At 41.9% G+C, this 22,538-nt stretch overlaps 1 protein-coding gene across 1 annotated transcript in view; it reads right to left on the minus strand.

The window, feature by feature from the left end:
* LOC120515370 (immunoglobulin superfamily member 22-like) overlaps positions 1–22,538 on the minus strand; it is a 185,009-nt gene that overhangs the window by 37,266 nt on the left and 125,205 nt on the right. Inside the window, 4 exon segments of the mRNA XM_039736264.1 lie at positions 63–151; positions 7,075–7,371; positions 16,755–16,883; positions 21,748–21,921. Coding sequence (XP_039592198.1) covers positions 63–151; positions 7,075–7,371; positions 16,755–16,883; positions 21,748–21,921 — 689 coding nt within the window.

Raw genomic sequence — 22,538 nt, forward strand, 5'->3', positions numbered from 1 at the left:
GCCACTTATGTCTTTGGATTTGAGTCGCTTTGCTCACATTCAGTAAAGAAGAATTCACTTACTGTGAAGGTGACGTGGATACAGAGGGCAGTTCCAGCTCGGACCACCATTTGATTTTTCAGTTTGGCATTAATGTTAAATTTTGGAGGAGCTGAAAACAGAGAAATATGCAAAATTGAGTCAGAATATGAAGGAAGTGAAATTGCTTACATTATCAGGCTTTACGTTGACCAAACAGTGCCTATTCATTACTGAAGACAATTACTGATGAACAAAGAGGCCCCCATCTGTACGGTGGAGCTTCAAGTGCTGTTTCTCTCATGGACACATCTTTAGGACTGCCATCGCTAAGGCTTTCATGATAATTGGTAACGTGAGCATTAATAATAATAATAATAATAATTCTTTACATTTATACAGCACTTTTCTCAGTACTCAAAGAACTTATCATAGTGAGTGGGTAGCCACTTTAACCACCATTGATGAGTAGCATCCATGTGGATGATGCAAAGACAGCCATTATTGTGCCAGAACACTCACCATACATGAGCTGATAGGTGGTGAAGAGGTGAGAGGTAGTTAGCCAATTAGAGATAGGGGGCCAGAATGAATAGGCCGTGGTGGGCAATTTAGCCTGGACATCAGGATATACCCTACTCTTTATGAAGGATGCCTGGAGATCTTTTATGATCACTGTGGAGAGTCTCTGTGGAGGGTCAGGACCTCAGTTTTACATCTGATCTGAAGGATGGTGCTATTTTTACAGCACATTCAGACCACAGGGTAAGCGCCCCCTGCTGGCCTCACCAAAACCTCTTACAGCAGAAACCCAAGCTTTTCCTAGATGGTCCTCTCATCCAAGTACTGGATGGGCCTGAACATGCATAGCTTCAGGTGGATGACCTCAACTAAAGGGCATGGGGCATGGCTACTGGATGTGCATGTACAACTAGAACGACTACAATATGCATCTCAAGGGTCAACTTGAAATGAGTTCATGATTTTTGCTATGCGCCCTCCCCCACCATAACCTATCGTCTATGGGGGAAGAGCGAAAGCTTTAGATTTGTCAAAAATTTTGATCTCCGGTTTTTGATGGATCTCAGCATTTTAGGGTCCCCTGATACCGAAAACATCATTATGTCGATGATGGGTGTGCATCTGTCTGAGTATGGTTGGGTGTATCTGTATGTCACAGTTTCTTGAGAACAGTCTAGATCTATAACAGCTGGATGGAAAAATAACAAACTCAAAACTACAAGCAAGCTGTAAAAAATGCAGAGGAAAGGAACAAGAGCACTGCTATTAACCTGAACGAGTTCTTCAACAGGTTTGACTCATTATTGTCAGTCCTCCAAAACTCCTAGCCTTAATGAGCAAGCTGAGGAGGTTCTGGAATCCCAACTGCCATCTGCACCCTGCACGACCTACAATAACATCACACCTGTGGTCTCCATCCCCCTTCTACTCCCTGGACTGTGTTTCTCTGCTGATCAGGTGAGGAGAGAGCTACATAAACAAGGATTCGGGGCCAGATGGAATCAGCCCCAGGGTGGTGAAAATGTCTGCCAGACACCTCTGCTGTGTTCCCATCACTACACTGGGGCATTGAGATCCACATGCAGACCACAGGGTAATCACCCACTGCTGGCCTCACCAACACCTCTTCAAGAAACAACCCAAGCGTTTCCCAGATGGTCCCCTCATCCAAGTACTGGATGGGCCCGAACATGCACAGCTTCAGGTAGTGCATGTGGTGTGGCTACTGGATGGGTTTGTACAACCAGAACAACTACAATATGCATCTCAAGGGTCAACTTGAAATGAGTTCATGATTTTTGCTTTGCACCCTCCACCACCATAACCAATTGTCTTTGGGGAAGGAGCGAAAGCTTTAGATTTGTCAAATATTTCGATCTCCGGTTTTCGATGGATCTTGACGTTTTAGGGTCCCCTAATACAGAAAACATTGATATCTCGATGATAGGTGTGCGTCTGTCTGTGTGTCATAGTGTCTTGAGGACGGTCTAGAGCTAAAACGGCTGGATGGAAAAACACCAAACTCGAAACTTAAGCCTTTTATGAGCTGACGATGTGCAATTTGGGCCAAATTGTGCAAGAGAAAGATGCACTCTAGAGGAATACTGTAATTCTGTAATTAATTATGAATTCTTCTCATCCATTGCTATCGTAATGACCTATTTTATGATCAGAAAGATCAGCATCAGAGTAAATAATTACTGAAATGTTATAGAATAATTCAGGCAACTTGGTTTCTAGGGCGCCAACCCTGCTGACGCTCACATCCAAATTGTTTTTTTTTTTTTTAATAGAAAACTTTATTTAAACATTAAATGACAGGCAGACACATGTACACAGAGGACAAAACCTTTATCCCTGACTCAATGGCACAAATGTGGCTATGGTTGCAGGACATCATTTATTTTGTGAATTTTTTGTGAAGTGAAACTGAATTGTGATGCAATTTCAAGCTTTTACTAACCATAATAATCGTCACAAATGAGGACATCGACTCCCGAAGGGTTTATTTTCTCTACTGGAGTTTTTGTTTTCCTCTGCTCTGTTGTCACCTGCCTATATTTTGACAATTCATTAATGGATAGAGATGTGGATGAACAAGCAAGAGAAATGTTTTATTCAACTAGCATAGAGAAACTTTGTGAACGTTAGAGTATTTGTATTTGTGTTGATGTCGAAAAATAAAACTTGTTTGGATTGACTGGCATATCCTATAATTGGCCATTTTTGATCACTTTTTGATTATCATACTGGCTTTGCCATCTTTTGATGGATTTCTGATATACTCCAATTAGTAAAATAAAATGACCTCTTATGAATAAACATCTGCTGACATTATCATTAATGTTCTTTTATTATCTCGGTCTGCTCTGCCGAATCTCTGAAATCCAGCAAATTCATCCACCCTTGATACATTTTTATAGCATTAACTAGCAAAATATCCGCGCTTCGCAGTGGAGAAGTAGTGTGTTAAAGAAGTAATGAAAAAGAAAAGGAAACATTTTAATAATAACGTAACATGATTGACATTGTCATGAGTGTTGCTGTCATATATATATATATATATATATATATATATATATATATATATACACACATAAACATATATATACATATACACACATATATACAGTATATATACATATACATCCACATACAGTGGTGTAAAAAACTATTTGCCCCCTTCCTGATTTCTTATTCTTTTGTATGTTTGTCACACAAAATGTTTCTGATCATCAAACACATTTAACCATTAGTCAAATATAACACAAGTAAACACAAAATGCAGTTTTTAAATGATTGTTTTATTATTTAGGAGAAAAAATCCAAACCTACATGGCCCTGTGTGAAAAAGTAATTGCCCCTTGTTAAAAATCACCTAACTGTGGTGTATCACACCTGAGTTCAATTTCCGTAGCCACCCCCAGGCCTGATTACTGCCACACCTGTTTCAATCAAGAAATCACTTCAATAGGAGCTGCCTGACACAGAGAAGTAGACCAAAAGCACCTGAAAAGCTAGACATCATGCCAAGATCCAAAGAAATTCAGGAACAAATGAGAACACAAGTAACTGAGATCTATCAGTCTGGTAAAGGTTATAAAGCCATTTCTAAAGCTTTGGGACTCCAGCGAACCACAGTGAGAGCCATTATCCACAAATGGCAAAAACATGGAACAGTGGAGAACCTTCCCAGGAGTGGCCGGCCGACCAAAATTACCCCAAGAGCACAGAGACGACTCATCCGAGAGGTCACAAAGACCCCAGGACAACGTCTAAAGAACTGCAGGCCTCACTTGTCTCAATTAAGGTCAGTGTTCACGACTCCACCATAAGAAAGAGACTGGGCAAAACGGCCTGCATGGCAGATTTCCAAGACGCAAACCACTGTTAAGCAAAAAGAACATTAGGGCTCGTCTCAATTTTGCTAAGAAACATCTCAATGATTGCCAAGACTTTTGGGAAAATGCCTTGTAGACTGACGAGACAAAAGTTGAACTTTCTGGAAGGCAAATGTCCCGTTACATCTGGCGAAAAAGGAACACAGCATTTCAGAAAAAGAACATCATACCAACAGTAAAATATGGTGGTGGTAGTGTGATGGTCTGGGGTTGTTTTGCTGCTTCAGGACCTGGAAGGCTTGCTGTGATAGATGGAACCATGAATTCTACTGTCTACCAAAAAATCCTGAAGGAGAATGTCCGGCCATCTGTTCGTCAAACTCAAGCTGAAGCGATCTTGGGTGCTGCAACAGGACAATGACCCAAAACACACCAGCAAATCCACCTCTGAATGGCTGAAGAAAAACAAAATTAAGACTTTGGAGTGGCCTAGTCAAAGTCCTGACCTGAATCCAATTGAGATGCTATGGCATGACCTTCAAAAGGTGGTTCATGCTAGAAACCCCTCAAATAAAGCTGAATTACAACAATTCTGCAAAGATGAGTGGGCCAAAATTCCTCCAGAGCGCTGTAAAAGACTCATTGCAAGTTATCGCAAATGCTTGATTGCAGTTATTGCTGCTAAGGGTGGCCCAACCAGTTATTAGGTTCAGGGGGCAATTACTTTTTCACACAGGGCCATGTAGGTTTGGATTTTCTTTTTCTCTCTAAATAATAAAAACCATCTTTAAAAACTGCATTTTGTGTTTACTTGTGTTATATTTGACTAATGGTTAAATGTGTTTGATGATTAGAAACATTTTGAGTGACAAACATGCAAAAGAATAAGAAATCAGGAAGGGGGCAAATAGTTTTTCACACCACTGTATATGTACATATATACATATATATATATATGTGCACAAAACCACGCTTTTATCAAGGCTTCCGTCGGGTAGTCTTTTGAAATGAAATTTTCCTCCAATCAGTCGTAGCAACGCACTTTCTTCCGACTGTTACATTTTTGTAGGTCTGATGTGTGCATCAATGTAATCGGTGTACCAGGAAATCATGCATTGACAAAGTTCCCTTGCTTGGAATGCAAAGTGTGATTAAATGCGTTATTTTTTAACGCGTTATGAAGCACATGCATCGAAGCTTCTCAGCTGTGCTTGTGCTAAGAAAAGGAAACATTTTAAAAATAACGTAACACGATTGTCAATGTAACCTTTTGTAAGGAGTGCCTGGAGGATTCAGTGTGGAGAAACTGTAGAGACAGCGTGTGTATTAACTTGTGGATTTTGCTGTAAGTATTTGGCGGCAGCGTCACAAAGTTGCTTCCGTAACACTGCGTTAGCTGCGGAGCTCAGCTCAAAGCGAAATGAGGTGAATGGGAGGGGAGATGATGACGTGATTCCCCCACCCGCCTTAACCGTCAATCCCCCACAAACACAGTCTCTCGGAATTTGCATAAGCACAGCCCTTCACCAGCAATTTAACTTAGTTACGAAGTGATCAAAACTCTCGTTTATATCCTGCGTCCTCTCATTAAACTTGCATCCCGCATTAGCTGTGGGCATGACAAACACCAGCGGCAGCCTGTCTATGAACTTAATTTAAACTTACGGTTTACACCGTGCTTTGTTTCCGAAGTAGCTGCACTCATGAATATGCTTGTATGTGTCACTTGCTCGTTTCTTATTGTTTCGCTGCCTTCTCAATTGTATAATGCATGTTTACTTCAGCGCTTTTTGGAGCTTGTTTTCTAAGTACTGCGTTGACAGTCAGTTCAAGTGATTATGTGGGAGGCGTGATAATGTGACACGAAACTCCGCCCCCCACGGCCATCGAGCTCAACTCCATTACAGTATATGGAGAAAAATAGCTTCCAGTTATGACCATTATGCGTAGAATCTCGAAATGAAACCTGCCCAACTTTTGTAAGTAAGCTGTAAGGAATGAGCCTGCCAAATTTCAGCCTACCTACACGGGAAGTTGGAGAATTAGTGATGAGTGAGTGAGTGAGTGAGTGAGTGAGTGAGTGAGTGAGTGAGTGAATGAGTGAGTGAGTGAGTCAGTGAGGGCTTTGCCTTTTATTAGTATAGATAACCTCCTCACCCACATCTGTTCAAACCATTCTATATTCAGTTTTCCATTAATTCAAAATGCTGCTGCAAGAATCATTACAAGAACTAAAAAGTATGACCACATAACCCTTGTCTTTAAGTCATTACACTGGCTTCCAGTTAAGTTTAGGGCCGATTTCAACATCCTCCTTCTTCCATATAAAGCCTTAAAAGGCTAAGGTCCTACTTACTTATCTGATCTTATCTTTACTTGCAATCCAGGGTGCACATTAAGATCTCAAGATGCCAGCCTACTTAGAATTCCAAGGATTAATAAAATAACAGTAGGATGTCGAGCGTTTAGTTACAGGACCCCAAAGCTGTGGAATGATCTGCCTGCTAATATCAGAGGTGCCCCTTCAGTCTCAGCTTTTTAAATCAAGCTGAAGACTCACTGCTTTAGTCCAGCATACCCTGACTAGAGCAACTGATTAGCAGTCCATAATGCATTTCTGTTTATTAGCCATTTGAATGAAAATGCAAGAAATACAATAATTAAAAACTTCTGTTCTTCTCCTTGGTTCCCTGCATTTTATGTCACTACTATGCTACCAAGCGTTCTTTCTGCCCATGGAAAAGTCACCTGATAATACTGCGAGCCTTGGAATCAATGAAGGGAATGACCCCATTCTCATAGTAGATGGCCCAACACAGACTTCACCATAGAATGACCAGCAGAAGGTGGACAGTAAGTTCACCAAAGTCACCAGGTCTGTGGCTATATTTGACTGCCTGTTCTAATTAGCCATGGACCCTCAGAGCTTGCTACTGACAAATTTTTTTTTTCTTGTTTTATGTTGTCAACTGAACATAATTCATCAATTCATTAATAGACAGATATTGTTAGGTTCCATGTATATTAAGCAGTTTGGAACTGCTTTGTCTTCATATGTGCTTAAACAAATGTGTGTACGTATTATGTATTTATTTAAGTTTGCATGTGCATTTACCCGAGAACTTGTTACGCCACTCTGAAGAATGCTATACAAAAATAAACTGAACTGAATCAATCAACTGGATGTTCTTACCCGGAGGTGGCATTGCCAGCACCCCTTGATCCAGCTCAATAGGCTCACCGACTCCCCCCTCATTGACAGCACGGATGCGGAAGAAGTACTTCATGCGCTCCTGCAGACCCCCTACAGTGTAGTTGGTGCCAGAGATCGGGATTTTGGTGCACTTGGTCCATTCCTTAGCATCATCGGCCCGCGTCTCTAAGATGTAACCTGATGGCTCATCCCCATGCTCTGGCTTTTCCCATGCCAGCGAGATACTGGAGTTGGAGGAATCTACTACATGGAGATCCTTAACCAGTCCAGGAGCCCCTGAAATGAAAAGAAGACAGACTGATAAATACAATGTCAACTGTCGCTCATCTGGTTTTGTTCAGAGTGTTCTATCAGCATCAAGCAAAGACGTGAAGTTTCATTACATTGCTACAAAAACTGCTCAACGTTCACTTAATAAGCCCATTAATCCACTTACATTTAAAAGACGGAGATATTTTTAATGAGATTCGGGTAGAGGTAGAGTAAGGAAAGGCCAATAAATGTATTAAAGACCCTATCATGGCTGAGTTAAAAGATCATCAGAGAAACAAATGAAAGATATAGTGATGCATGCAGATGGTAACAGTTAACCCTTTAGGAATTATTGGATGCAAATGAAATCCAGGGACTAGTGTGCGAAATTGACAAGCTTTATGGATTTAAGTCTTGATATTTCTCTGCCATCTCAAGGACATGATTGTTCAGATGAGCCAACTGGGATTAAGCAAACAACATGACAAGAGATGGTTGTCTTCTTCTTCCTCTACATCTTTTCCCACTTCTATGTGAAGTCTATGTGCTTGATTAACCTTTGCCAAACACCTCAGTCTGGCATCTTTTCCTTCAGGTCCTTTTTTTACTTTATCCGTCCACCTCAGCTTTGGCCTCCCTCACTTTGTCTTTGTGGCTCTAAAATCCGTACTGACCCCAACTCTCTCTTCTGTTTATTTTTCCAGTTTCTTTGTGGTGGCGGCCTGCGTCACCACCACCTACTCAAAGCATCATGATGCTCCAACATTGATGGACTGAAAGCCAGAAGTCTATGTGACCATCATCATCAAGTACTTCCATGAGAACCCTAAATCCAAAAGAGGACTGTTTCACTTATTTTAGGTAGATTGCCCAGAGGGGACTGGGCGGTCTCATGGTTTTATTTTTTTTCTCCAGCCGTCTGGAGTTTTTTTTTTGTTTTTTCTGTCCACCCTGGCCATCGGACCTTACTTATTCTATGTTAATTAATGTTGACTTATTCTTATTTTTTACTGTGTCTTCTATTTTTCTATTCTCCATTTTGTAAAGCACTTTCAGCTACATTTTTTTGTATGAAAATGTGCTATATAAATAAATGTTGTTGTTGTCTCCCCGTCACTCTTTTGCCCAGGTATTCATTGTCTCTCCTCATTACATGTCCATACCACTTTCCTGTACTTTCTTAGATTATCTCTCCCACTTTTGTTGTACCTGTGATGCTCTCATTTCTTATTCTGTCCTTTTCTGTAACTTTACACGTCCATCTCAACATTCTCATTTCTCAGGTAACTTCTTCTTCTGCGCTCCACTGACTGCCCACATCTCAGCTCCATACGTCTTTGTTCTTCATACCACTGTCTTAAAAACCTGACCTTAATTCTTCAATCATACAATTCTCCTGATACTTTCTTCTGATTGTTCCATCCACATTGCACTCTGTGGGTTATCTCTAAATCTAATTCTCCATGCTGTCCTACCACTTGAAATTGCTCCATGGGCGCCGTACAATGGCTGTGTTTGGAGACAGCAAGATAAGGAAGTGCGAGAAAAGTTTTAAAAACTGCATTTTGTATTTTTTGCTCATTTTGTTGCCGGCTGAGGAGGTGTGACTGACTTGGCCATGTGCAGGAGTCGGGAGGTACATGTGCTGTGTGAAGCAGCGGCATCTGCTGAACAGGTGAGCGTGTGCACACATACACGCAATTAACTCCTTGGCTTAAAGGGGCACGGGATGAGTGATAGGGGAATGGGTGACCAGATCCTTCGTCACCTGATTGCTAGTGGAACGTACAAAAGCTTGTCAGGAAAGTAACAGAGGGCCAAAAAAAGCTGTAGGAATTCCAGGGTTGCTTGTGGCCATGAGATTGAATGTGCAGGCTGGAAGCATGAACTGATCACAGCAGGTTGCTGTGCCCACCATCTCACAGTGAACCACCAGGATTGAGACCCAAGTGCATTGGTGCAATGGGTGACACCTCAGCACCACACTGAACACTGTGAGGATTTTTACAGTGGCTGGAGTGCCACCAACCCTCGAGTTTTCCCTGCAAGTTCTCAGATATCCTTGCAGGGCTGGATGCAGATTAACGTCATACCCAGGACGGAGCAATTGCAGGTTAAGGGCCTCGCTCAAGGGCCTAACGGAGTAGAGTCACTTCTGGCATCTCATGGGATTTGAACTGGCAACCTTCCGAATGCCAGAGCAGATCCCTTGCCTCAGAGCCACCACTCTGCCCTGAAGTTCCCAGAAGGAGCAATAATTGTTGCTTGAAATACTCATTGTACATTTTTAGTATATCTTAAAAGCTACAGGATTTGTTTTTCACCTTTTGGGAGTGTCGTTAGCTATTTATTGATCCTTTTTGTCAAATTGCTCCTCTGTGTCTGACTCTTGTACTGTCCCACTGGCCTCGGTCCCTCTGTCAAGGACCGGGGGTCTGCCCGTTATACCTGTTAAGGACCTGAGGGCCTGACACCGCTAAAGGTCATGTGAAAGACAATTTCCTCAAATATCAGATATTTCAAAATTCATCCGTTATGCATCACCTGAGCTGCACCATTGTACCGAGGGAATTCATTGCCATATTTTGAGCTTCATTGTGTGCCACAGAAGCTCGGACTGCCAACCTCACACCCGTACTTCCCATGCACTTGTAATCCGAGCGCAGTGTGCTTTGGCTTTTGTTCTGCTGGAAAATGAAGTGACGTCCATGGAAAAGACAGCATATGCTGTCCCAATCTTTCCACTTTAACGGTGCCCTCACAAATGTCGAGGGCACTGACACACCACCATCCTGACAGACGATAGCTTTTGGACCACAAAAGATGATTCAATTGTCAGATGAGACCTGGGGTGGATTTATTATGAAACTAAAAGCTTCAGGACCCCTAATCCTGGAGGGGCCTCAGAAGTGACTTTAGTCCAGATTGCTTCAAAATTTTGGGTGTATTTCTGTAGAAGGGATTTTTTTTAAAACATTCAGTACAGCAATCGTAATCAAAATCTGAGAGGTAGGGGTTACAGTTTTCATAAAAATCATGGTGATCTGTCGTGGAACAACCCCATTGAAGAAGATAACCGTGGTTAGTCAGACCAAGAGGCCCCCATAACAATTCAAAATTTAGGACCCCAAAAATGTAGGTCCATCATTGCGCTATTTACCATAGTTCCCTCGTGGTACTGATTTATTTGTGTGAATCCAAGAGCCATACGGGGCCCTCCTTACTCATGCGTCAGCCTCTGTGGCGTATCTTACCTCCATTTAGCTAGCAAACGAGAAAACTACTTAATGGATTTACATCGGAATTATTTTCTATAATTTGCTTGAACATTCTGGTTGATTTTGCGACTTCTCTCATCGCGCTAGGAAATATTTGGACAGAGACAACTTTTTTCTCATTTTGGTTCTGTACATTACCATTATGACTTTTAAATGAAACAACTCAGATGCAGTTGAAGTGCAGACTTTCAGCTTTAATTCAGTGGGTTGAACAAAACGATTGCATAAAAATGTGAGGCAACTAAAGCATTTTTTTAACACAATCCCTTCATTTCAGGGGCTGAAAGGTAATTGGACAATTGACTCCAAGGCTATTTCATGGGCAGGTGTGTTCAAGTCCGTTGTTACGTCAATTAAGCAGATAAAAGGCCTGGAGTTGATCTGAGGTGTGGTGCTTGCATGTGGAAGATTTTGCTGTGAACAGACAACATGCGATCAAAGGAGATCTCCATGCAGGTGAAAGAAGCCATCCTTAAGCTGCGAAAACAGAAAAAACCCATCCAAGAAATTGCTACAATATTACGAGTGGCAAAATCTACAGTTTGGTACATCCTGAGAAAGAAAGCAAGCACTGGTGAACTCAGCAACGCAAAAAGACCTGGACGTCCACGGAAGACAACAGTGGTGGATGAGCGCAGAATCATTTCCATGGTGAAGAGAAACCCCTTCACAACAGCCCACCAAGTGAACAACACTCTCCAGCGGGTCGGTGTATCGATATCCAAGTCTACCATCAAGAGAAGACTGCATTAAAGGAAATCCAGAGGGTGCACTGCAAGGTGCCAGCCACTCATAAGCCTCAAGAATAGAAAGGCTAGACTGGACTTTGCTAAAGAACATCTAAAAAAGCCAGCAGAGTTCTGGAAAAACATTCTTTGGACAGATGAAACCAAGATCAACCTCTACCAGAATGATGGCAAGAAAAAATATGGAGAAGGTGTGGAACAGCTCATTATCTAAAGCATAGCACATCATCTGTAAAACACGGTGAAGGCAGGCAGTGTGATGGCTTGGGCGTGCATGGCTGCCAGTGGCACTGGGACACTCGTGTTTATTGATAATGTGACACAGGACAGAAGCAGCCGAATGAATTCTGAGGTGTTCAGAGACGTACTGTCTGCTCAAATCCAGCTAAATGCAGTCAAAGTGATTGGGCGGCGTTTCATGATAGAGATGGACAATGACCCAAAACATACAGCCAAAGCACCCCAGGAGTTTATTAAAGCAAAGAAGTGGAAAATTCTTGAATGGCCAAGTCAGTCACCTGATCTTCACCCAATTGAGCAGGCATTTCACTTGTTGAAGACTAAACTTCGGACAGAAAGGCCCACAAATAAACAGCAACTGAAAGTAAAGGCCTGGCAGAGCATTAAAAAGGAGGAAACCCAGCATCTGGTGATGTCCAGGAGTTCAAGACTTCAGGCTGGCATTGCCAGCAAAGGGTTTTCAACCAAGTATTAGAAATGAACATTTGATTTCCAGTTATTTAATTTGTCCAATTACTTTTGAGCCCATGAAATGAAGGGATTGTGTTAAAAAAATGCTTTAGTTGCCTCACATTTTTATGCAATCGTTTTGTTCAACCCACTGAATTAAAGCTGAAAGTCTGCACTTCAACTGCATCTGAGTTGTTTCATTTAAAAGTCATAATGGTAATGTACAGAACCAAAATTAGAAAAAAGTTGTCTCTGTCCAAATATTTATGGCCCTAACTGTATATATTGTCAAGCACGAGCACATAGGGAGCTGCTTAAAGACCCGACGGGCACCATGACATATCATGCCAGGGGACAACGACAGGGTACTAACCTTTCTTCCTTTGTTCCCTTAGAAAAAACAAAGCAACACCGCCATGAATTCACCCGGACTCGGTAGAGACACAAGCCACTTCTGGGTTCCTTCCTTCCCTCTGGTCCCCTCCTGATGACGTCATTACCACCATCTACTAACACGGTTCCTTCCCAGCATTCCATCTGTCTACTTCCGTTCCCACCCCATAAATTGTCCGCCTGTCACTGTATTTTCCTATCTTTTGTGTTCTACTTGTGAACTGACCAAAGCAAACAAACTTCCTTTCAGTATACGGGTATAGATACCCAAAAACTTTATGACCTTTTTTCTTTGTCTTTATTACAATATATATATATATATATATATATATAGCCTCGGGGAGTTCCTTACATCCACTTAGCTCGTGAACGAGAGAACTACTTAAAGGATTTAGATCTGATTTTTTTCTTTAATTTGCTTAAACATTCCGGTTGATTTTTGCGACTTCTCTCATTGCGCTAAGTATAATAGTTCACTTGCAGGAGCGATATATTCACGCCAATCCAAGACAGAAGCTGTGGCCCAAGGGGAGGGGGAAGCGTGACGTCAGGAGTGGGGAGCCGGGCTCACTGTCCTGTTTCACTACTACATGGGTGGAGCCACGGGGAAAGGCTAGTATAAATATATATATATATATATATATATATATTGTAATGGATGGCCGGCCATTTATCCCGGCCAATACCCCCAAGCCGCCAGGTGGAGCCCTCCTTGCAGCGTGGAGGTCCCCAGAAGACCAGCAGGGCATCATGGACATTGGAGTTTTTATGCAAAGCCCTGCTGGATGCCGTGGGGCCACAGGAGGGAGCTGCAGGGAGGACCGAGGGCTTCTTCGTGCCCTGTGACCCGGAGGTTCGTCACAGGAAGAGCGACGGACTTCCGGGTTGAAGAAAGGGACGATTTACCCTGACCCGGAAGGGAAAAGGACTTGTGGACTATTGGGCAGAAACACTTCCGGGTCAGGGATTATAAAAGGACTATGGGAACTCCCAGACAACGAGCTGAGCTGGGTGGAAGGGTGGCAACGCGTCTGGGAGCTGGAGGATTGGTTATTTGTGTATTATTGTGAGATTTATGAGTATTGTGGAGGAGAGTGTGCTTTGTGCACTGTGGCAAGAAAATAAAGTCAACTTGAGGACTTTTACCTGGTGTCTGGAGTCGTGGACAGGGGTTCAAGGGAGCGAGGGCGCCCCCTATCGTTCACAATATATATACTGTATATATATCTATACTAATAAAAGGCAAAGCCCTCACTCACTGACTCACTTATCACTAATTCTCCAACTTCCCACGTAGGTAGAAAGCTGAAATTTGGCAGGTGTATTCCTTACAGCTTACTTACAAAAGTTAAGCAGGTTTCATTTTGAAATTCTACACGTAACGGTCATAACGGTCGACAACGTCCGCCATGTTGAACTTTCTTATATATGGCCCCATCTTCACGAAATTTGATAGGCGGCTTCCCTGCGCTAACCGAAAACGGTGTACTTACTTATTCCGATGGTATGACGCCACTGTCGGCCGCCATATTGAACTTTCCAATGTCACCAATTTTCAAACTTCCCGTGTAGGTAAAAGGCTGACCCCATCTTCACGAAATTTGGTATGCGGCTTCCCTGCGCTAAACGAAACCAATGTACGTACTTATTTCGGTGGTAAGACGCCACTGTCAGCCGCCATATTGAACTTTCCAACGTCACTAATTCTCCAACTTCTCATGTAGGTAGAAGGCTGAAATTTGGCAGGCTCATTCCTTACAGCTTACTTGCAAAAGTTAAGCAGGTTTCATTTTGAAATTCTACGCGTAACGGTCATAACGGTTGGCAACATTCGCCATGTTAAACTTTCTTATTTATGGCCCCATCTTCACGAAATTAGGTAGGTGGCTTCCCTGCGCTAACCAAAACCAATGTATGCACTTATTTCGGTGGTATGACACCACTGTCAGCCGCCATATTGAACTTTCCAATGTCACTAATTCTCCAACTTCCCGTGTAGGTAGAAGGCTGAAATTTGGTACTAATTTCGGTGGTATGATGCCACTGTCAGCCGCCATATTGAACTTTTCAACGGTCTTTGTTACTTATTGGCCCGTCTTCAAGAAATTTAGTACGCGGGTTCCCAACGCTAACTGAATCCTACTTACGTACATATATACGTCCATAGCTTGCAGCTCGTTCACCATGTGAGGCGGCTTTGGGTCCCCCATCCCAACGCCTACCACGTTGTTGGCTGCCTGCCTATATAAGGCCGTCCATCGCTCCAGTCTCTACATTCCCTTCCTTGCTTCGCCACGGGATTCATGTCTCCCTGCTGATAACTACAGCATTTTTATTTAATCCACGGCTTCTCCGCTGTTTCATTGTTCATTTATTATGATTATAGTTATTGTGTAGGTATTTTCGACTTACTTTACATTGTTCAGGTACCCATTTCCTTTATCATTCCAACCGTACCCCCATTAACATGTCTATTGAGGTGATCACCATCGATCAAAGAACTGTCACTTACCGAGTGGTTTCCATGCCCAGAGATGGCACCTGCCTTTTCCATTCTCTTTGTTACATGTTGCACGGCCATATCAGGCTCACTCTTGATATCCGGAGGAACGTTGTGTCTTAGGTATTGAATGACTGGGACAGGTTCAAGGTGTGGACTGATGACGGTACAGGAGATAATTAGACTACACAGGAGCACTAGAAGAGTGAAATGCTTAAGCCCTTCACCGATGGTTCTGCATGTGAGTTGATGGCTGCCGCTGAATTGTTCGGTTGTCGCTTTCAAGTGTACCGAAATGGCCAAATATTTTACACCTTTTGACAACCGCCAATGCCTCTTAAACATCTTAGGTTCACAGGTGACGATTTGAGTAGTGGACACTTTGATGTTTATGAATGTTTAAACTCTCAAAAGCTGGATGTGAATTTATCGATGAAACCGGTTGTATACTTACAACACTTGACAGATGCCGAATGTCACTTCAACACAAGTCCTGCAAATACTGTCGTAATTGAAACAAACCATGAAACTCAAACCGATTATGACAGCAGCAATCCAAGCTTTGAGATCTGAGACAAGATTACTGTTCACATGGCCGACTGTACGTTGCATGTTCAAGAGTAAGCTTAGCGCACAGCTTGGTCATATTACAACCGGAGGGCCGAACTCACAATGTGGTATACAAAGAGATCCTTAACAAATAATTATTGGCATATTTTCCCTCAGTTTAAAAAGGTTTAATTTTCTTCTTAATAAAAATTTTAATGCAGTACTTCGCTCAAAGCGGCAGGTATTTTGCTTGTATATATATATATATATATACATATATATATACACATATATATATATACTGTATATATATATATATATATATAATGTCATCACATGCATGTGCTTGGGGAATGACTTACGGGCTGGGATAATGACAATATTACCCCAGACCACTCCAGGGCGCTAAGCAATAACGATATTTCTTCTTCTTTCCCCCTACAGTAAGGAAAATTGATGTGCCACCACCTATGACTTTACTTCCTGGGTCAGCCCATCTGTATCCGCCTATTCCTCCCAGAAACCATCATAAATGGAAACTCCGCCATCTCAGAGCAGACTTGACCTATTCAACAGGACTAGTATTGAATTAGTGTTAACACGCATTTCTTTTTTGCCTTTACAATATACGGGGTTTGCCTTCGGGTGCCCCAGACCCTTTATGAGTATCTTTTGTGGCTTCCTACAATTTAAAAAAAAAATTTCAGTACAGCAATTGTAATCAAAATCTGAGATGTAGGGGTTACAGTTTTAATAAAAATTGTGGTGATCTGTCGTGGAACAACCCCATTGAAGAAGATAAACGTGATTACTCAGACCAAAGGACCCCCTTGACAGTTCAACATTTAGGGCACCAAAAATGTAGGGCCATCATTGGATGAGCCGAGTTGAGAGAAGTCAGGGAGCTTCTGCTTGGTGCCAATGGTTGTTTCTGCGTTGCATAGTGAAGTCTTAACTTACACCTGTAGATCCTGAGCAGAATGGTGCTGACTGACAAGCGTTTTTTCGAAGTATTTCTGAGCCCATGTCATGTTTTACATTAGAGACGCTTGGCAATTTTTAAGGCAGTGACATCTGAAGAATGGGAGATCGCGTGCTTTCAGAAGAGGATTTCGGCCTGGTCCTTTATACACCGAGATCTGACGGGATTCCTTGAAGTAATCTTACATCTACAGGCCCACTGAAGTGCCGCATGCCTGACCACCCAGCCAACTTTTTGAGGAATGCCAGCCAAAAAAACAGAAAACTTACGGATAGGGTCCTTGGCAAAGACTGAGTTGGATGCTGAACTTGGTGTGCCAGGGCCAGCCCTGTTGACTGCAGTGACTCGAAACTCGTATTCCATATCTTCGACGAGACCTTCCACTTTATACTTGGTATCTAAAGACAGAAAGAAAGAACGAGAACTAAAAGTGACTTCAAACTCAAAACCTGCTAGAAAGTTTAAATGGGAGGGATCAAGTTTTCTGCAAAATATTCATTTATATTAAAACCATTGTATTACAATAAATTAGTAAATATGGAAGAGTATTTGAGCCAAAATTAAATGCAACCCAACGTGTTAACTCGATTGAAATTTTACGTATATGGACATGACGTGTTTAATTTTGGCATTTTATTAGCATCACATCTAACCTGCTTAATCCAGACTAGGGTAATTGGAGTGAATTCCAGTTAGCATTGGGCACAAGTCAGGAACAAACCCAGTCCATGGCATGACAAACACACACGGGCTAATTTAGAGTCACCAGTCCACCTAACCTGCATGTCTTTGAACCGTGGGAGGAAACCTGAGCTCGAGGAGGAAATCCACACAGACTCAGGAAGAACATGCAATCTCCACACATGGGGAACCCATGACATGAACCCTGAGGGTACTGTAAGGCAGCAGCGCCACCCCTGTGCCACCATGCAGCCCTTAGTTTTATCGTTTCATAATTTGAAAACATATCAACCAAATGATTGATTGTTTTTTACTACATCAGTCAGTTTAAAATTCAATGCAAAACTGTACTGCATTTTTATTCATGTCCATTGATTGTGTGTCATACCTAAAGGAAAAGAAAATGTGTTGAAGTTTGCTTAGGAGTAGCTCTCTGTGCATTGCATTTAAATTAAAGACGATGCTTTAAATGTGCCAACACGAAATGTAATCAAATGGCCAATCAGCGCCAAAAGGTGGGACAAGGGGCGTCAGCAGTTAGGTTAGGAGGAGTAACACTTCTAAACATAGCAGCGAAAATAACTTTAGTCAATATGGTTAGTGGAGCGATTACTGAAACAGAGAAAAGTATGTTTAAGGTCTCACTGAAAAAATGTACTCTTGTTATGTTCTTGTATATAATATTTATATATACTGTATGTCTACAGTAGACCCCCGCAAAGTCGCGGTTCAGGGTTCGTGGACTTAGTCATTCACAGATTTTTAGAACCTAACTATTAATTATATTGTTGATGGAAAGTGCAAATATCCTCCACAATTTTTTATGGCTTTTTTCGTGGCAACACTGTGCTGTAGAGAGAACAGGAAGCAACCGCTGAGGGAAACGCGGTTTGAGATGGTGAAAGTAGCCAATGCGAGAGCGTTATGCATTTCTTCTTGCTGATGATTGACTGCTGCTTTGTGACGCGACTACAGCTGAGTGTCCTGCTGTTTTCCATTTTGTTATTGTATTCATTTTGTTCTTCCTAAATGCACAAGATGTCGCAGAATCGCCGTGCACCTTCTAAGGCTTCTGGCACTGAGCCTCAGCGCAAGAAGAAGTTTAAAACACTCCAGGAGAAGGTTGAACTACTGGATTTGCTCTGGGAACTAAAAATGAATGCTGCAGTAGTGCGCCACTATGGTATTAATGAAATCATCGTACACTACATACAGAAGAACGAAGCAGCGATCCGTAGTACCGTATCTGTAAGCTTCTGTGGTAGTGCCAAAAAGGTAACGACCGTAAGGAATAAAAATATCATCAGGATGGAATCTCCCTTGGCGTTGTGGATCACTGACTGCAGGAAGAAGAACATCCCCTTGGACGGTAACATCATCCGTGAGAAAGCATGGAAATTGTACCAGCAGTCCGCTACAGGAGACAATGTAGCAACTTCCCATCACAATATTTCCGAAACCTATAAAGCAAAGCCAGCACGAAACCCCACCAGAAGAAGACCCGTCCAAATGTACGACTCCTCCTGAAGCGCCTGAAGAAGAGGAGCCACCTGAGGAGTTTTAAATCCTCTACATCGTACCGCACAGCTACTTCATCATCATCATCAATATCATTCATCATTGGTGAGTACCCGTACATTTTACTGTATTTAAATTAAATGAAATTATTATGTATTTACTCAACTTATAACAAAGAGAACGACAGTGCATACTAAAGAAAACACGCTTGCATGAATTACAGTACATAGAGCGGTAACATCGGTATTTTACATTCTAGCACCGCGGGAGACATAGCAGTACAGCACTGTACAGTATACGGGTTTACCTTTACATTGTTTTTAGGTAAAGTATTAAGATAATTTTTTTAGTAATGTATTAATGCATTAAGCTGAGTTTCAACATAATTAAAGTGCTTAGGGGGCGTACTGTATTTAGGGTTTAAACTATAAAAATAGGCATTTAAAAGGCATTTTTTAACCACATCAAAAAGTCACGGTTTTTCACAATTCGCAGGTGCTCTAGGAACGTAACCCCTGCGAATTTTGGGGGTGGACTGTATATATAAAATCCAACATCTGTCTGTCTGTCTGCTTTTCACGAGAGAACTACTTAATGGATTTAGATTGGGCTTTTTTTTTTTCAATAATTTGTTTGAACATTCCAGTTGATTTTGCGACTTCTCTCATCTCACTATGTATCATAGTTCACTTTCGGTACTGATTTATTAGCGCAAATCCGAGAGACACGCAGCGGGCTGAGGGGAGGGGGCGGGGCCCTCCTCACTCACGTGCCAGCCTCGGGCATTCCTTACATCTGCTTAGCTCACGAACGAGAGAACTACTTAACGGATTTAGATCGGATTTTTTTCTATAATTTGTTTAAACATTCTGGTGGATTTTTGTGACTTCTCTCATTGCGTTAAGTATCATAGTTCGCTTGCATGAGCGATATATTCGTGCTAATCCGAGGCAGAGGCTGCAGGCCAAGGTGGGGGGGGGAGCGTGCTGTCAGGAGTGGGGAGCTGGACAAGGCCCTGCTCACTGTCCTGTTTCACTAGTACATGGGTGGAGCCATGGGGGAAGGCTAGTATATACATATATATATATATATCCATCCATCCATTTTCTAACCCGCTGAATCCGAATACAGGGTCACGGGGGTCTGCCGGAGCCAATCCCAGCCAACACAGGGCACAAGGCAGGAACCAATCCTGGGCAGGGTGCCAACCCACCGCAGGACACACACAAACACACCCACACACCAAGCACACACCAGGGCCAATTTAGAGTCGCCAATCCACCTAACCTGCATGTCTTTGGACTGTGGGAGGAAACCGGAGCGCCCGGAGGAAACCAGAGCAGACACGGGGAGAACATGCAAACTCCACGCAGGGAGGACCCGGAAAGCGAACCCGGATCTCCTAACTGCGAGGCAGCAGCGCTACCACTGCGCCACCGTGCCGCCCTATATATATATATATATATATATACTGCCATCACACATGTGTGCTTGGGGAACGACTTACAGGGTGGAATAATGACAGTATTACCCGGGACCACCCCAGGGCGCTAAGCAAAAACTGTATTTCTTCTTCTTTCCCCTCCGCAGAAAGGAAGATTGACGTACCACCATCTATGACGTCACTTCTGGGGTCAGCCCACCTGTATCTGCCTCATCCTCCCAGAAACCAACTTAAATGGAACCTCCGCCATCTCAGAGCAGACTTGACCTATTCAACAGGACTAGTCTCAAATTAACGTTAATAAGCGTTTCTTTTTTGCTTTTTGTGCTTTTTATAATATACAGGGTTTGTCTTCGGGTGCCCCAGACCCTTTATGAGTATCCTTTGTAATTTCTTACAATATATACATTTTGTATTGCAATTTAAACTGACACGGAAATTGTGTGCCGTTGTGGAAAGCAATTGATAATTTTGGCGGATATATTTTTAATTAAGACAAGGTTAAATTAAAAAAAAATTAAATGTCCCACTTAATTAAATGTACATATGTATTGCCTTTAAACTGAGTTAACATGTTGGAAAGCAGTTAATTTTGGCATAAATAATCTTCCATTGATTTGATGTGCCTGTCAACAATTAAACATCTGAACTCAATAATTTGGAGGGCTGTCCACATACTTTTGACCATATAATGTATGATTGTCTAGTAGGTTTTATCTGTCAGATGAATTGCTATTAATTTTGAAAATTCAGGAGAAATATTAGGACACAGTCATAGCAGATTTCAATTACTTGCAAAATAAATTTGAACCGTCAAAAAAAACAAAGCAAAACAGACCTGAGATAGTTGTAACTGAAGGGAACTCTCAGTAGGCTGTAGCAACATCTGGTATGGAGTTTCAACTCAAGTCTGCCATTGTGACTTTTCGCTATCATTGTTTCAGGATTTGGGTGGAGGTTTAATTGAATCCTCAGCTTTTGAATGGGGTGGGCAGAGATGCCCTTGTGACCCCATAAATGGCGCCTACGATGCAGTGACAAGATGGCAACAACAACAACACACTGCACAGTGCCAGAAAAGCACACCAAGGTGACACCACCTGAACTGAGGCTGCTTCAGCACTCATCCCAGTAAGACGCTGCAATATCTTATTTATTGCCTCTCAGAAATGTGTATTTTATGGTGTGCTTGTAAATTTTATTCCTGTTTATTACTTTCCAAGTTCCGTGTATATTAATCTTTAATTTTGCATTTAATTCTAGTCGCTATCCAGTGATAGCTATCAAACATTTCCTGTTCTTATTGTTCACTTTTGAATATTTAAAATGTACTGACAGTGAGAGTTGTGCTATATAGATAAATAAATACATAGATAGGAAAGACACTATATAACAGATAGATAGATAGATAGACAGATAGATAGATAGATAGATAGATAGATAGATAGATAGATAGATAGATAGATAGATAGATAGATAGATAGATAGATAGATAGATAGAAAAGGTGCTATATAATAGACAGATAATAAATCCACTAAATCCACTGGGCCTTTCCTGAGGAAACACAGCCCACCGGTACTAACTAAAGATGGATCTTGTGTTCATCTCAAGCACATACCTTGCACCAGCTCCTTGTTAACTGGGACCCAGATGTTGCTGCCTTTCTTTCTTCTCTCTATAATGTAGCCCATTACTGCAGCCCCTCCATCTTGTGAAGGTGGGCTCCAGGTCACAGTTACTGCCTCTTTGGACACGTCCGCGACCTGTGGCTGGGATGCCATACCTGGAGGATCTGAAATGGCACACAGTTATTGTTATTTATTTTTATGCGGTCATGATAAGAATATTCTATCAAAACAATGGGCTGAGTTACCTTAATCAATATTGTGAAGAAACAGAAAAACGCATTAGACTGCAATTTTCTGTATACTTATCTAATATTTATTAAGAAATGTTCTGCATGTAGTAAAAACAAACAAAACGTGTGAATTGGAGGGCTCTGCAGTGCCAAGGAGTTGACAAAACAAATCCACAACAGCAAAATACTCCCTTGGTATAAAATGTTACTATGGAAATTAACATTTTGGGCTAACAAGCCCATTTGACGATATCTCCCAAGGTCAATATCATCAAATCTTCTGCAATTGGCAACACCTGACAACATATTTGAACTTAAACAAGGCACAAGAATAAGTGTTAATGAGTTTAACTGTAATGTTCCCCCCGACACCTAGAGGGTGGTGTATACAAAACTTACAGGACTACAGGACTAGTCTCAGAGAGCCAGACGTGATGCTTGATTATTTGGCAAAGAGGAATATTACTAAACAATAGCCATTAAATATGTTTTAAATACATTGTTAAAGTGCAGTTTCTGTATCTCCATAAGACAAAATCTAAAAGGCAAAC

Source organism: Polypterus senegalus, chromosome 1, assembly GCF_016835505.1.
Source record: "Polypterus senegalus isolate Bchr_013 chromosome 1, ASM1683550v1, whole genome shotgun sequence".
In the NCBI taxonomy this organism is placed as follows: Eukaryota; Metazoa; Chordata; class Cladistia; order Polypteriformes; family Polypteridae; genus Polypterus; species Polypterus senegalus.